At 42.8% G+C, this 16,596-nt stretch overlaps 1 protein-coding gene across 6 annotated transcripts in view; it reads left to right on the top strand.

Moving 5' to 3' along the window:
* Nucleotides 1-16,596, top strand: part of LOC111579043 (diacylglycerol kinase zeta-like) — a 115,899-nt gene that overhangs the window by 26,107 nt on the left and 73,196 nt on the right. For 5 of the 6 annotated variants that reach the window (XM_055008622.1, XM_055008620.1, XM_055008618.1 and 2 more), the window contains 14 exons: nucleotides 611-667; nucleotides 1,899-1,967; nucleotides 2,096-2,167; nucleotides 2,299-2,415; nucleotides 2,682-2,753; nucleotides 3,583-3,681; nucleotides 4,827-4,909; nucleotides 4,990-5,050; nucleotides 8,088-8,201; nucleotides 9,826-9,963; nucleotides 10,961-11,039; nucleotides 11,141-11,196; nucleotides 12,383-12,445; nucleotides 13,714-13,787. In XM_055008622.1, coding sequence (XP_054864597.1) covers nucleotides 611-667; nucleotides 1,899-1,967; nucleotides 2,096-2,167; nucleotides 2,299-2,415; nucleotides 2,682-2,753; nucleotides 3,583-3,681; nucleotides 4,827-4,909; nucleotides 4,990-5,050; nucleotides 8,088-8,201; nucleotides 9,826-9,963; nucleotides 10,961-11,039; nucleotides 11,141-11,196; nucleotides 12,383-12,445; nucleotides 13,714-13,787 — 1,154 coding nt within the window. The remainder of the gene's footprint in view (nucleotides 1-610; nucleotides 668-1,898; nucleotides 1,968-2,095; nucleotides 2,168-2,298; nucleotides 2,416-2,681; nucleotides 2,754-3,582; nucleotides 3,682-4,826; nucleotides 4,910-4,989; nucleotides 5,051-8,087; nucleotides 8,202-9,825; nucleotides 9,964-10,960; nucleotides 11,040-11,140; nucleotides 11,197-12,382; nucleotides 12,446-13,713; nucleotides 13,788-16,596) is intronic. The other variant, XM_055008621.1, reaches the window with a different exon arrangement.

Here is a 16,596-nt window from a genome sequence, read left to right as displayed (position 1 = left end):
TATCTGTTATTTCATAAAGCTTCATTGTTGGTGATTACAAACGTCTGGCCGTCTGTGGGAAACACAAATAAAGCATGGATGAAGTTTATGGACCTAAAAACTGAGTTAATCAAACTGAAATCTAATCCAGGACAGAAGCACACTGTCAATAAATTAACAGAGGGTTCATTTCTGTTCCTCAACTCATATAAAGTCCGTCTCTTTCTCTGATTTTCCTCTTGGGTTCATAAATCTGAAGGTGTGGTTCTTTAGGAGGGTTATGGTGATCTAAGGTGGACAAATGGAAACCAGGAGTGTCACAGAGACAAAGGAGGATATGATGCCTCCTGCAGAGGTGTAACAGGACTCCTGTGGGACTGAATATCTGCTGGTATTTCAGCTCTGTTGGTTCTTTTCCATCTTGGTGCCTCCATGAATTAACTCACTTCTTTCTTCTAAAACTCCTCCCAGCCTGATCTCCAGTAATCCCTGCTCTCTACAGATCTGTTCATGGTGTTCTACCTGCTGGTTCTATGATTTGTTCAAACCTCCCCCAGCTCCTGATGGGTCCTGTGCAGCAGACTTTAAAGCAGTTATCTTCTATGAATTCACTTCTTCTTCTCGTCTGCAGATTAACTTCAGATGTAAGCCTTCATTCAGAGAGTCCGGCTCCAGAAACATTCGGGAGGTGAGTTCTGGGAGTTTCTTCCTGCAGATTGTTGTTGGAGGTTCAAGCTGCACAGTTGTTGGAACTTTTTATTTTTGCCTGTTAGTTTATTACGGGGATATTTCACTACCTAGCTACGCTGCTATAACTAACCAAAAAACCTCAGATCCAGGAGGATAAATACTGATTCCATCCAGACCTTCAGCAGTGAAGCAGCTCTTTAAGCTTACAGAGTCGCTGAAGATGATGAGAGTTTGACCGTCCAGTGGTTTCTGCTTTGTGGACGAGGAGGAGGTCTATGACGGTGTCCTTGTAGGGGTAATGAAAGGTTACGGTTCAGGGTTTCCTGCTGTTGCTATGATCTGTCTGGATCTTCACAACCTCAGTAAGACTAGACAGACATGTTTCTGGGTGTTGGACTCCACCAGGATTGACCTCTTGTCTCTGAGCCTTTTGGTGATGTTCATGGACAAGATCTCAAGATCAAACCAGAGTGTAGAACATGTTTGGTTTGGGAACCATTGGAGTGGTTGGAAGTCCTCTCCATGTCTGAGGCCGTGTTTTACTGCCAGAAACCAGTGGATTGGTTCCTCTGGGTTGGGGTTGAGTTCCTGCCCCAAGCAAAGGAGTTCCAGGATCTTGGGATCTGGTTCATGAGTGACTGGAAGATAGATCATGAGACTGACGGATTGTGCAGCATCAGCATCAGGGAGCTGAACCAGAAGGAAAAGCTCTGATCTACTAGTCCACTGATGTTCCAACCATCATCTATGGTCAGGAGCACTGGGTAGAGACCAGAAAAATGCACTCACAGATGCAAGCAGCTGAATTTAGATTCCTCTGTAGGGTTCCTTAGGGATAGTTGTGGACGCTCCTTCACAAGGAACCAGCAGATTGGTTCAGGCATCTGATTAGGACGCCTCATTTGTCTTTCTTTGGGGGTTTTCTGGGTGAGATGGATAGGAAGGAACCACGAGGTAGACCTAGAATTCCCTGGAGGGATCACATATCTCATCTGACCTGAGAACACCTTGGGTTCCCCAGAAAGAAGCCAGAGAACATTACTGAGAAGAGACATCTGGAATGAGTTGCTTTACCTTTCTGACTCCACGACCTGAAAACCGAAAAAGAAAACAGTGATGGATAATATTTTTTGTGTAAATTTTTCTGTTGTGTTCAGAAACTGCCATGACTTCAGTGATCATGAAGTTAAATGTTTAATTTCTGATTTGTGTCCTTTGTTTCTGTCCAGCCCATCGTGGTTCGTCACCACTGGGTGCATCGGAGACGACAGGAAGGGAAATGTAAACAGTGTGGAAAGGTGGGTGGTGTTTTATATTGACCTTTATAGGACTCATACATCCAGTTTAAATCAGTGAAAGCAGTCTTCCTCTCTAAATGTGTTATATTCCAAACATTAAAGAACTTCTGCTCCTGTTTTTTGTTCAGGGCTTCCAGCAGAAGTTTGCTTTCCACAGTAAGGAGATCGTTGCCATCAGCTGCTCGTGGTGTAAACAGGCTGTGAGTTTATAAAGATCTGAACATATGGAGCAGAGAAGACTGAAGCCAGACTACCACTGAGTGTTTCTTCTTCTGTCTACTCCCAGATCTGAATGAATCCATGAATTCTAATGCTGTATTTTTTTCCTCAGTACCACAACAAAGTTTCCTGCTTCATGCTGCAGCAGATAGAGGAGTCCTGTCCGGTTGGAGCTCACGCTGCCCTCATAGTTCCTCCTACATGGATCATCAGGATCAGACGCCATCAGGTAACATTCAGGTGTTCCTCCAGAGACTTAGCCTGATAACGCTCTACAAGCTGTGGTGAAAAGGAAAACTGACCCTATAGACCCCTCTGGTTCAGATGTTATTTTATTTTCACATATTGTGTCCATAATTAGTGAGATTAGAAGTTACTGTAGGTCCTTAAAGGAGCATCTAGCTGGAGTAAGGGTAAATATTCAGCCTCGTCTAGTGAAGCAGCAGGTCCTAATGAAATCACCTCCAGCTTCTGTCTCCTCTGTGTCTCCAACAGTCTTCTATGAAGTCCAGTAAGAAGAAGAAGAGAACGTCATTCAAGAGGAAAAGCAGCAAGAAAGGAGCAGAGGTCAGTCCTGGGCTGGATTCAGGGATCTCTGTAGAGTTCTGCCACGGGGAGTTCTGCCAAGGACAGTTCTACCACGTAGAGTTCTACCACGTAGAGTTCTACCACTTAGAGTTCTGCCACGTAGAGTTCTGCCACGTAGAGTTCTACCACGTAGCCTTCTGCTACGTAGAGTTCTGCCACAGAGAGTTCTACCACGTAGCGTTCTGCCACATAGAGTTCTGCCACCTAGAGTTCTGCCACGTAGAGTTCTGCCACGTAGAGTTCTGCCACGTAGAGTTCTGCCACGTAGAGTTAGACCACGTAGAGTTCTACCACGTAGAGTTAGACCACGTAATGTTCTACCACGTAGAGTTCTGCCACGTAGAGTTCTACCACGTAGAGTTCTACCACGTAGAGTTCTGCCACGTAGAGTTCTACCACGTAGCGTTCTGCCACATAGAGTTCTGCCACGTAGAGTTCTGCCACGTAGAGTTCTACCACGTAGAGTTCTGCCACGTAGAGTTAGACCATGTAGAGTTCTACCACGTAGAGTTAGACCACGTAGAGTTCTACCACGTAGAGTTCTACCACGTAGAGTTCTACCACGTAGAGTTCTACCACGTAGAGTTAGACCACGTAGAGTTCTACCACGTGGACTTCAGTGTTTCTGTTCCTGCAGGACACTGACTGGAAATCACTTGAACTCAGCTTTATCTGAGTTGTATTATATCTTGTATTGTCAGATGGGCTTTTGTTGGGCTATTATTTGATATTAATGTAAATAGAAAGCCTGAATGGACATCAGAAGATCTGCTCCAGAGGATCTAATCATCTTCTTCTTCTCTAACAGGAGGGCCGGCAGTGGAAGCCGTTTATAATCCGACCAATCCCCTCTCCTCTGGTGAAACCACTGCTGGTGTTCGTCAACCCAAAGAGTGGAGGGAACCAGGTATTCATCAGCAAACACGTCTAGCAGTCATCCAGCCACTGAATTTAAACTAGACAGTCATCCAGTCACACAGAAGACAGGAAGTTAGAAGATGAGTCAACCTATAAGCTGAGTCGTAACGGTGAAACTAAAGACGTCCATAAGTCCTGGAAACTAGTCGGTCAGTCGGAAGTTCAGGATCAAGAGGACAGAATCAGAAATAGTTCCCAGTGGATGTTTAACATCGTGGATGTTTCTCACTCCTGTCATGTTTTTACTCACTGATAGCTCATTTTTATCTGCTACATAAAGTCCTGTACCCTAAATGGAAACAGAACAACCAGGACTAGAATGACAAGAGATTTAAAAATCCCATTTATGCAGGATGGCTAAGTTAGGAATAAAACAAATCTACAGTCTCTGCTGGTCATTCACAGCTTCTCATGATGCAGAACTTTTACTGATTTTTAAATGAAACACGTAGAATAAGATGATTTTGATTAAATATCACATTTTTCAATAATCAAAATAATGCTTAGAATTGGTTATTTAACCTGACAAACGTTATCCATGAATGATGTTGAAGAAGTTTAAGTCCTTCGTAGTTTCTGTAGTGGGTGTTTACTGGTATTCTGAACAACACAGAGTCTGTGAAGGTAAACCAGAACGTTTACATGTTTTATAGGGATGGTCAGAGTAGGGAGGTTCTGTATGTACATATAAGGTGAATAGAGGTTCATTTGGTTACTCATCATTAACAGAGAGTAACACAACAAAGAACTAAAGGTGGTTGAATCAGGGAGTCTGGTAAACAACAGGGAGGAGATGAAGGGTCTGATAAACAGCGAAATAACAAAAGATAAAAAAAAATGGAGTGAAGGAGTGACACTAGAAGGTATCTCTAGCAAAAGGTGTGCTGTTATCTTCATCAATGACCATGAAAATCCAGTTATTCTTTCTATTTTTACAGTTTCTATCTAATAAATGCTGTAATTTCGGTGATTAAAACTAACAAACCTTCCTCACCTGAAAGGAGATTTAGAGTTTGGTCATTTTATTCAGAGTGTTCTATGTTCTGAAGACTTCATCCTCTTTATTAGTCCATAGAGTAAATAACCTGACTCTATCAGTAGATTCTGGGTCTGTTTTTGTTTGGTGTCTGCCAGGGAACTAAGATCCTCCAGTCCTTTATGTGGTACCTGAACCCCAGACAGGTGTTTGACCTCAGCCAGGGAGGACCAAAGGACGGGTTAGTTCCACATCCTGACCTCAGTAAACATCTCCTGGTCCTGTAGAGGCTGGACTCATTAACCTCTGGATGTCTTCCAGGTTGGAGCTGTACCGTAAAGTCCATAACCTGAGGATCCTGGCCTGTGGAGGAGACGGCACGGTGAGGATAAAAACCACAAACTATTTGTATATGTTATAGATATTGTATATGTTGTATAGTCAAACCTCAGACAGCAGACAGATCTGATCCAGAGGAGACTGAAGTCAGTCTTCTGCCTGTCTGATGTTCTGCAGTATCTCCTCTGACTGTGATCTATCAGTAAACAGGACTGGTGCTGTGTGGAGTCCACCCAGAGTCTTTGACCTGGTTTCCCTCCAGAGAGGAGCTTTAGAGACTCGACTACAACACCTTCCTTCCACGGAGCTTTTTCCTGATTAGACTCTATGTTGGAGTTCCTTTCTATCCCTCGGTGAACAGAGCTGAAGTATTGATCTTCTGATGGTGGGCTCACTTTTGCCCTGATCGTGCTTCGGATACAACAGATCCAGTTTCCACATGTGCTGCCCTCTTAGAAACCCTCAGAGCTGCCATGATAAAGCTGCTGTTTACTCTGAATAATGATCAGGGGCCTCATTTATAAAACATTGCGTAGGATCCACACTAAAAGTTTGACTACGCCGAAAACCCGAAATAGGCGTACGCCAAAAAATATCCTGATTTATAAAACCGTGCGTACGCACAACTGCACGCAATTTCCCATTTATAAATCACACTCCAGCTAGAAGATTGCGTAGGTGGATCCACCTCACATCCCGCCCACGACACACCCACATTTTACCATGAATGGTCAATGCAAAGTAACTCATGAATGTATTTGCATATAAACAAGCTGCTGATCCACGGCATTTTACGCTCAGTCATGGCAGAAAAAAGAAAACGAAATTTTTCGGAGACCGAGATGGAGGTGCTTGTGGATGAGGTGGAGGCCAGGAAGAGTATTTTGTTTGGTGATCATAGTAGTGGCATCACTAACAAAAGAAAAGGCACTGAGTGGCAGCACGTTGTCACCTCTGTCAACAGTGTGAGTTCCACAGAGAGAACTGTGGCAGAGGTGAAAAGGAAGTGGTCTGATTTGAAGGTGGAGGCCAAGAAGAGAGTGACAAGCCATCGCCAAAGCGTGTCTGCTACAGGTGGGGATAGAGGCAAACCCGAGCCCACACCGCTGGACAGCAGGATAGCATCCATCCTCGGGACGGCCAGCGGTGTGGAATCGTGTCAGAGAAGGAAGGAGACACCGATTTGGCAGAGCCCACAGAGGAGACCGGTAAAGTACAGTTTTATCTGTTTATTAAATATTTAAATGGACTTGTAAAAAGGCAGTGGACTTATGCTTTTTGTCCTCCGTCACTCTAGAGTTGGAAACGCTGGCTGACGAGGAGGTTCCGACCACAGCGTGTCCTGTCAGCGTGGATGAATCCTGGCTGTTCCCGGTACATCCCGAGACCATGGCACACCCAGAAGTGGTCGGGTCCTGACAGACAGAGTCCTACAATCACAAAGGGACACCATCGGTGCCATAAATGAAATACGGGATGAGCTCCAGCAAATACGCACCGTAATGAACAACATGTGTGAGGTCCTGTCTGACATTGCTGCCTCTATTAAAGATCTTGTTAAAAAAAAAAATGAAACGTACTTTCGGTCTTTTTGCAAACGCTGCATAACACCCCGGCTCTACAAGTGTAATATGTGATGACAATAAAGGTTTGGGATAAATCTGGCTTCAATTCACCACCTCACCGTCTGGCACTGCCGTTCCCTCTGTCTCCAAAATGTCCGTAAGCAAGCATCAATTTTGGCGCAGCGGTGCGCAAATTCTCACGCCAAGTTTATTTTTATAAATCACAACCTTTGCGTTGGAAGTGGCGTACGTAACTTTCTAGCCCCGTTTTGTGCGTACGCAAGCTCTATAAATGAGGCCCCTGATGTCTGGCTCCAGTTCTCCTGTTTCCTTTCAGCACAGCGCTACAAGACAGCAACAATCTGCTGCTAACTTCAGTCATATTCATACACCGGTATGTTTCTATACAGGAGAACAACAGCTACAGGCTGGTGTAGCTGATAAATCCTCTTAAGAGTCAACAAAATCCATCTAAGTGTCATCTTCAATGGACGCTCAAAGAAACCTGACGTTAACGTGGTCACCTCCATAAATCTGATCAGTGTAATGACCCACAAACAATGTCAGAACTTCTAATGTCAAACTACAGGAAGTCCAACAGGACCTAAAACCTGGTAGGAAGACTAAACATTCAGCAGGTCACTGTTTTACTGGAGCTAAATCTGATGTTGGAACACCTTATTTCATTATTTTCAGATGAACTTTTGTTCTTATCTGAGCTGCTGCTCTGCTGAAAGTGGAGACTCGAAGCGTTTCTGTGCATCTACTAACACATGCGAGGCATCTAGAGGACTTCTGTTAGTTGAAACTTCAGAAACCAACCTGGGTACCAATCTAAACCAGAGCAGCAAAGAGCCCGAAATGACAGTAGAAGTTTACTCTGATTACCATGTAGCTGAAGAGGAGCATTAGTTTGCAAACTAAGTCTCATAGATGGAAAAAGAACAAAACATTCATAATTGACATGGCATGTTAAGAAAGGATTGGTGTGAATGGGAGCTGACTATTGGCTGGACTTCAGTTATGTGTGCAACTAAAGGACAACGTTTGAGCTCCAGTTTAACCAGTTTAAAGTTAGTCTGGAGCTCTGGATAACTAAACCAGGTTAGTCAGTACAATAAAACCTGGAGTTCCTAGATTTATTTTTGGTATAATCTGTTACTAAGAAGGCAGTTTGTAAGGTAGTAAATGAGATTTTTTCAGTTCAGTTTACATCAGTGAACGCATAGACAATGGAATATTATGGTATGGAGCTGAGTAAAGTTCTATATATGAAAAATAAGATCTGATTCTCAGTCCTGAAGCATTGTTCTTCATGTTATCAGCTCACTATCCATGTCTCGGTGTTATATTAAAGAAAGCAGAACGTTCCTCAGATTGAAGCTCAGAGGGTTGAGAATCTTCTAGATATTGATCGTTTGTTTTGATGAGAACTTGTTTCAGAGAGTCTGATGTTGGAGGACCTCTCCTCTCTCTAACCTTCCATCTCTTGTGGTTTTGTGTTTCCTGAATCAGGTGGGATGGATCCTGTCTTGCCTCGACGACCTGGCATTAAATCCTCAGCCTCCCGTCGCCGTGCTGCCACTGGGGACAGGAAATGACCTCGCCAGAACCCTGAACTGGGGAGGGGTGGGTTTAAACGCTAACTAACACCAACCAGCAGCTAGAGAGGGATTAAACACAGAGAGATGCTGGGATGGTTCTACCACCACCTTCTGGATTTTACTTTAGCAACAAATCTGTCTGCACTTCTGGATGAATCCTAAAGTTTATTTCATGCAGCACTTGTTCTGGTTATTTTTTCACTTCAAAGTTAAAAATATTGTTCATTTACATATATTCCTGCATGTGCATGTATGATTTCAGTAACTCTGCATGCAAAAGTCCAAATATCCTTTCCTCAAGAGAGTCATATTATTTATTTTTTGGTGTTTTCAGGAAGTTTTCAAGATGTTTTGCTGCTTAAGTACAATATTTTATACTACTGACAGCACTGTAAGCATTAGACTTGTCTAATCACTGAATTTAATAAAAAATGAACCGTTTTCATCGTCAGTCCAACTGTCTGACGATTAAAACAGTTTATTATCGTCAGTCTAGAAGCTGCTGCAGAAGCTTCAGCTGAATCTAGAATGTCAGTGTTTTCTGAACCATTACTTTAATGGAAATAAAGATAGTAGTAAAAATTAAATTAATAAAAGGGTTCTGCCGCTGCAGTGGATGTGGGGATATGTCTGTATGTTTGGGATGTTTATCATTCTTTGGAGCATCTCCAGAACATACAGGAAGTCCATAAGTGATAGAAAACAACAATGAGAATCTGGATGTTATTTCACTGAAGCAGTACAGGGAAATGGAGTTTGGTTTCTAGTTTAAAAAAATCTCCAAAATTCAGCCATAACATCATAAGATCATTTCTTTATTCCTCTGTAAAACCCACATCTTCTAGAATACCTGCTGTTCAGACCCGGCTGTCTGGAGGAGCAGAACCGTGAAACAAACACTGAGTTTACAGAGTTTAGTCTGTGATTTATTCTGATAAAGGGAAGTTTAAAAAACACAAGAATGAGGGGTGCTGCTGAAACTAAAGAAATAAATAGAACAAAAAACAACTTTCTCTAGGAAGTGGATACGGCCTAACTGTGGGAAAAATAAAAGACATCAAATACAAAGAAAACTCTGAACTCAGAATCCAGAGGCAGCAGCATCCCTAACCGAACTAACAAACATCTCTGACAGGATTTTCATTTAGAAAGTCACAAACTCCTCAGACCTTCCAGCCCCACACATCCCAGATGTTCCCAGACGTTCCCAGATGTTCCCAGAATCCCATGTTCAGCTCAGTCCTTCCTAATAATAATAATAATAATAATAATAATAATAATAATAATAATAATAATAATAATAATAATAATAATAATAATAATAATAATAATAATAATAATAATAATAATAATAATAATAATAATAATAATAATAATGAACTCCCTCTGAATGCTGCATGAATGATCCTTTAAACAGCAGCTGATTGGAGGAGGAGTCCCTCCTCTGGTCCAATCCAGGCTCAGCTCTAGGGTTTGTGGGCGGGGCAGGGACATGGAGGCGGGGCTAATGACATCTCAGGACTCCCAGCTGAACTGAATCCTGATCACCAGACAGGAGGACAGAGGACCAGGGCTGAAACATCTCTGGAACTGCTTCCTGTTGGAGATTAGTTCCTATTTTCCTGACTCCAGACCTTCATGTGTTCCAGGGCTACACCGATGAACCGCTGTCTAAGATCCTGTCCCATGTGGAGGATGGAGTCGTCGTCCAGCTGGACAGGTGGAATCTACAGGTTGAACCAAATACCAGTGCAGGGGCTGAACCTGATGAGCAGCAGACTGATAAGGTGAGTCCACTCAGAGACAAACCCACTGAGGACACCAGGCTGGACCCACTGGAGCTGAAAACACATAGTTCCTCTAAAGCATGTTCACTACCTCTGAGACTCACCTGGATATTCATGGTCCCCAGACGGGTTTTCCAAAGGACTCCGGTGAGCCGAACTCCCTGTCCTGTTGTCAAAGGCCACCAGCCAATCAGAAGCTTGACCTGCCAGACCCTGTAGTCAGTGATGAGGTATCCTGGGCTGATCTCACACAGATCTTTACCTCCTAAACGGCACTAAAAGAGTCCAATGAGAGCAGATTTAAGCCTCGTGTCGTCCTGTGGGTCAAATTTTAAAGTTTGAAAATGTGGAAAAAAATATATATTTTCACAGTGAAACTTCTGATGACTACATTTTCAAAATTTTGGGAAATTTTTGAACATTTTTTGGTGGAAAAAAATGTTTAAAAAAGTTTTCTTTAAGAACATTCATGAAAAAAAAATCAACCAAAATCCAGTGAATTTCGCTGGATTTTGGTTGATTTTTATGTGAATGTTCTTAAAGAAAATATTAGAAGTTTTCCTGATATATATGGAATCACTTTAGATATTTTTAGGATTTTTTTGGAAGATTTTTACTCATTTTCTGAAAATATTTACAAGAATTTTCTTGCCAAATTTGGGGGATTTTTTTTTAAATAAAACTTTTCAGGGAGACTTTTAAGAAATTATTGGAATTTTCTTCCTGAAGGTTTTGCAAACTTTCAGAAATTTGGAAATTTTTTGCTGATTTTTTAATTTTTTTTTTCAGACAAGGAAACTATATTTTTTGGTGCCTGTAAATGAAGACAACAGGAGGGTTAACAACTTTTCTAAGCTGAGGTTGGAGGTGTTTCTACGGTGACGGTTCTGGATTAATCCACTCTCTCCGTTTTCAGTTTGGATAAATATTCACAGACAGCAGCAGGAGGAGGAACTAGACTGGGTTTCTGATGGTGTTTGTGTCTGTTTGCTCGCAGCTTCCTCTGGATGTCTTCAACAACTACTTTAGCCTTGGATTTGATGCTCATGTGACTCTAGAGTTCCACGAGTCCAGAGGTACGTTTAAATCCAACTGTACAGTTTGTGTTTCCATTTAATTTACTCCGTTTACCGTTTATGGGATGTCACGCTGATCTACAGTCTCTCTGCTGTTCTAGAGGCCAACCCAGAGAAGTTCAACAGCCGTTTCAGGAATAAGATGTTCTACGCTGGGGTGAGGAACCCTCATGTTTAGAACCTCTGTAGAAACATGTTCCGTCTGAAAGGAGCTCTATTAACAATTTTTATTCACCCATCCTGCACCCAGCCCATCAGTCTGACATTAACTGACCTTTTAAAGCTCTCTGGACCTCAAACACCTCTTTAACCATGAGGCAGAAACACCCTGGATGAGGGTAAGATGGTAAATTACAGGAACAGGTCCAGATTTATGGAAGGAAGTTCATCTCTGCATCAGATACTCTTCTCTATGTGTTCATAGTCGTCCTCCTCAGAACGGAGGATCTCAGTGTTGCACAGCTTTAAGGAAATGCTTTTCTTTTGAGAGTTTTTATTTCAGAGGTCGTGTTGCTCTACCGTTCTCTTTTAAACTCCTCCAAGGTGTTCTTTGTATCCAGTCAGGTCACAATTTTCACTTTTTCCTTCTTAGAAACTCTTGTCATTTCTGATGGAATCTATAAATGTGGTCAGATTACAGCTTTCAAAAATATCCAACAATAACAATCTTTTCTGGAGGTGTTGAGTTGGTGCCATCTACAAACGTTATGAACCCAACATCTTTAGCAGCGTTCATGTACCTCCGTTCTTCCCTGTCAGGACGATCTATCCACTGTGGTCCTGGTCAATGCATTGAGTTTCTACCTCAGTTTCTGTATTTTCAAATGAATCTTTCCAAAGTATTTGCTTTTGATTGCTTATAAGAGAAAATATTTGACTGTTTGAGTGTAAAATAATACGATTATCAAGAGCTAATGCAATTCTAAGTCAACTAAGTTTGGATGGTGTTCTCATTTCTGTTTTATGCTGTACATAAGTTAAATTCTGTCCATGAACATTTTACCGATTTAATTTAATGTCTTCTATCAGTTGTCTCTACCAAGTTACTTAAATTCTATGAAACATTTCAGTTTGAAATGTTCTGACTCCTGCATTAAATACTTTTGGAAATAAGAAATGCATAAACCATTCAAACTAACCACAGTTTAGAGAACTGTTCCTTATAATGATTTACTTTGACAATCCAAACCTCTAAACCAACCGTTCATCGCCCACCACCACCACTCACCAGCTGTGTCCCTGAGATTCTCAGAGTTTTCACTGATTCTCTCTCAGTTTTCTGATGCCAGCAGCTCCCACTGTGGCTTTCATGATGGACTGTTGTGCGTTTGTGTCTAACACAGACGGCGTTCTCAGATTTCCTGATGGGAAGCTCCAAAGATCTGTCAAAGCACATCAGAGTGGTGGTGAGTATCTGTTGGTTCACAGAGCTTCACTGGAATAATGACCACATTTATAGTAAAAATACTGATATTTAGAACAGGAAGAAACGAGCAAACAGAGCAGGAATGTTTAGTTATGTGTGGCTGAATAATTAAAACACATCTGAATGAGACTAACAAGGAAATGGAAGTTATTAGATTTAACTCCAGTTCTGAGGATCCATCCAGGAGGAGTCAGAGAAAAAGATATTTAACAGAATGAGACTTCTTGTTCTGGAGCTGTTATTACTCAGCCAAAGAATGTGGTGGAATAATGTGATCATCGACGTTGGTCCATCCGTCTGCTGCTGCTTATAGTCTGGATCCACGGATTAGTTAAAGATTTCTGTATCATTGCCAGATAGCGGCACGGCGTCACTGAAACCATGACAAGTGAACACTACATGATCACATGATTGTGATCCTACTACAAATCCACCTCTGAGGACTTACCAGGACTTATCCGTCAGAAATGATCCAAGGAACAACTGATTAAATTGTGGGTGTGTTTCTGAGTCCCATCAATTCCTGCCGCCTGCTACATATTGAGGTCACGTGATCCGGTATCCGTACATAACGTACACATGCAGAACACATGTCTGTACTCAGGTCATTGTGTTTGTGGGTATATCTATATTAAATGGTGCCGTGATTTCTGATCATCAATAATTATAAATAAATGCTACATTTTTGACATGAGGGAATGAGCAGCCTTGGAGGAGGACTGAGCTCTATGAGGCCTTTTCTAGTGTTATATTTGTATTTTATTATTTCTGTCAGTTGAACACAATAATGATAACTTAGAGCATATATTTACCTCTAAGGTAATTTGCAACATGCCATATTGTGACCAGAATGTCCAGATGTCATACATTTATATTTTTTTCTTTAATACATGAGTAATGAAGTACCCAGACTGAGAGAGACATATAATTATTTAGTCCTTGTCTGGCTGTGGTTTATCTCTCTTTATTGGGCTGAACAGATTTCCTCCTTAACCTCCTCCAGACTCTTTGTAGGACCTGAGACGTCCTTCAACATGTCTGCTGATTGATTTCCAGGTCAGAGCAGGAGGACGGAGGAGACTCTAAATAAAGGAATGAGAGTAGGCTGAGATTGAAACAACAATAAGAATTTAAATATGGGTGTGAGGATGAGCAGCTCTGTTTCTAGAGCAGCTCTTCTGTTTATTAATGTGTTCAAGTAGTTGGAGTCTCTCTGTGTAAATTGAACTTCTCTCTTTCTTTGTCCAGTGTGACGGAACAGATTTAACATCCAAGGTTCAGGACTTGAAGCTGCAGTGTTTGGTTTTCCTCAACATCCCCAGGTCAGTCGGTACCACCAAGCAATGGGACTGCTACTAAATCTGTCACCGATAAATCTACACTACTGTTCTACAGTCTGGGTTCATCCAGACAATTCCATGTTTTCCAGTAAAACTCCCACTTTTATCCATGTGCTAACATAAGTGCACAAGGGTTTTCTAATCATCAATGAGCCTTTCAACACCATCAGCTAACACAATGTAGCATTAGAACACAGGAGTGATGGTTGCTGGAAATGTTCCTCTGTACCCCTATGGAGATATTCCATCAAACATTTCCAGCTAGAATAGTCATTTACCACATTAACAATGTCTGCACTGGATTTAGCATTCATTTAATGCTATCTGCATTGATAAAACTGATTTTCTTTCAACAATAAGAATATTTCTAATTTACCCTAAACTTTTGAACTTTAGTGTACATAAAGCTCTCCCGATACTTTCTGTAGGTGCCATCAGCAGATGTTTGTGGGTTGTTTTTTTTTTTTTAAAGAGAAGAAAAGCTTTGTTCCCAGTTTAGATGAACAATTGAAATGGTGATTCAGAACGTGTAACTGAAGGTATTGCGTTAACAAATTTTAAAAATGCAGTCTACACACATTAGTAAGATTCAGATTCACTTTATTGTCATTGCAACAAGTGCAACGAAAGGTAAGGTGCAGGTCATACAGTGCAAAGTACTATATATATATATATATATATATATATATAAAAATAAAAATAAATAAAAGCTTTGTAATAATAAAAACAAAAAACACAAAATGACAAGATGGATTTAAATTAAGAGAGAAACTGTAGTTCGTATATACAGGATGAAAATTGGATATTGCACATGAGGTAGTGGCAGTTGCATATATTGCACATATTATGGACCAGTGTTGTTTAGGGCTCTTACAGCTGTTGGAAAAAAGCTGTTTTTAAGTCTATTTGTCCGGGTTTTGATGGCCCTGTACCGTCTGCTCGATGGCAGTAGCTCAAACAGAAAGTGGCCCGGGTGGTAGGGGTCCTTCAGGATGGTGTTGGCTCTTCTGAGGCAGTAGGAGCCATGAAGGTCCTCCAGTGTGGGCAGAGGGCACCCAATGACCTTCTCAGCCATTTTGGCGACCCTCTGGAGTTCTTTCCTGTTTGCCAATGTGCAGCTGGCAAACCACGTACAGAGGCGGTAGGTGAGGATGCTCTCCATGGTGGAGCGGTAAAAGGACACAAGCAGTCTCTGGCTGATGTTGTTCTTCCTGAGGATTCTCAGGAAGTGGAGTCTTTTTTGTGCCTTCTTTACCAGCTGTGTAGTGTTCTTATTCCAGGTCAGCTTCTCCTCGATGTGGACTCCCAGAAAGAGGAAGTCACTGACCCTTTCTACACAGGTACCACCAATGAGAATGGGCTGAAAGTCTGTTTTGTTATTACTGAAGTCTATGATGAGCTCCTTTGTTTTGGATGTGTTCAGGAGCAGGCTATTGTCCCTACACCACACAGTCAGCTGTTGCACCTCATCCTGGTAAGCGGACTCATCACCTCCTGTGATGCAGCCGACCACTGTGGTATCGTCCGCATACTTGATGAAGGTGTTACTGGTGTGGATGGGGGTGCAGTCTGAAGTGTAGAGGGTGAAGAGCAGGGGGCTCAGCACACAGCCTCGAGGGGAACCGGTGCTGAGTGTGAGGGGTGTGGAGGTGTGGGGGCCAATCCTGACCCTCTGTGGGCGCTCTGTCAAAAAGTCCTTTATCCAGAGGCATGTGGAGTGAGGTAGACCGAGGTCCAGCAGTTTTCTCACGAGACCGTGTGGGAGGATTGTATTGAACGCCGAACTATAATCCACAAAGAGAAGGCGGGTGTAGTTACCTCATTTCTCCAGGTGGGACAGCGCTGTGTGTAGTGCTGCGTTCACGGCGTCCTCTGTTGATCTGTTTGACTTGTAGGCAAACTGGTATGGGTCTGAGCTGGGGGTTATGAAGGTCATGATGTGACTCCTAACCAGTTTTTCAAAGCACTTCATCACCACTGGTGTGAGCGCCACAGGCCGGTAGTCATTAAGGCTAGTTGGAGTTGGATTCTTGGGTATGGGGATGACAGTGGAGGTGTTCAGGCAGGATGGGACTGCAGACTTTGTCAGTGACAGGTTGAAAATCCTGGTGAAGATTCCAGCGAGCTGGTCTGCACAGTCTTTCAAAACCCACCCTGAGACACCATCGGGGCCCGTTGCTTTCCGTGGGTTAACCCCCCTCAGCATGCGCCTCACCTCGTGCACCCCCACTGTGAGGGCGGGGCACCTCCCGGCCACTGGTGGCAATGTGGCTGCTCCTGGTGGTTCAGTCTCGAAGCGGGCAAAGAAGAGGTTGAGTTCTGCCATCTCAGCGTCGCCCTCAGCAGCTCTGATGCCGGGTCTGTAGTTGGTGAGGTGCTGGACCGCCATCCATGCCTGCCTGCTGTTGTTGCTATCCAAGTGTTCATCGATCCTCCTCCTGAAGTCCATCTTGGCCTTCCTGATGCCTCTCTTCAGGCTGGCGCGGGCTGTGCTGTAGAGTGCCCTGTCACCAGTTTTGAAGGCGTGTTTCTGTCCTTCAGCAGCTGCTTCACCTCTCTGGTCATCCATGGTTTCTGGTTGGGGTATACCCGGATGCGTTTCTCCACTGTGACTGTGTCCACACAGTTCTTGATGTAACACAGCACAGTGTCCGTAAAAACATCCAGGTCCCCGTCCTCAAAGATGTCCCAGTCAGTGCTGTTGAAACAGTCCTGCAGCTGCTGAGAAGCACCATCTGGCCACCTCCTGATGGTCTTAGTGAGGGTGGATTTTCAGTGGGGGGTGTATGTT

The sequence above is a fragment of the Amphiprion ocellaris genome, chromosome 24 (genome assembly GCF_022539595.1).
Source record: "Amphiprion ocellaris isolate individual 3 ecotype Okinawa chromosome 24, ASM2253959v1, whole genome shotgun sequence".
Classification (NCBI taxonomy): Eukaryota; Metazoa; Chordata; class Actinopteri; family Pomacentridae; genus Amphiprion; species Amphiprion ocellaris.
The sequence above is the reverse complement of the archived record's forward strand: the minus strand, read 5'-3'. Positions and strand labels throughout refer to the sequence as shown.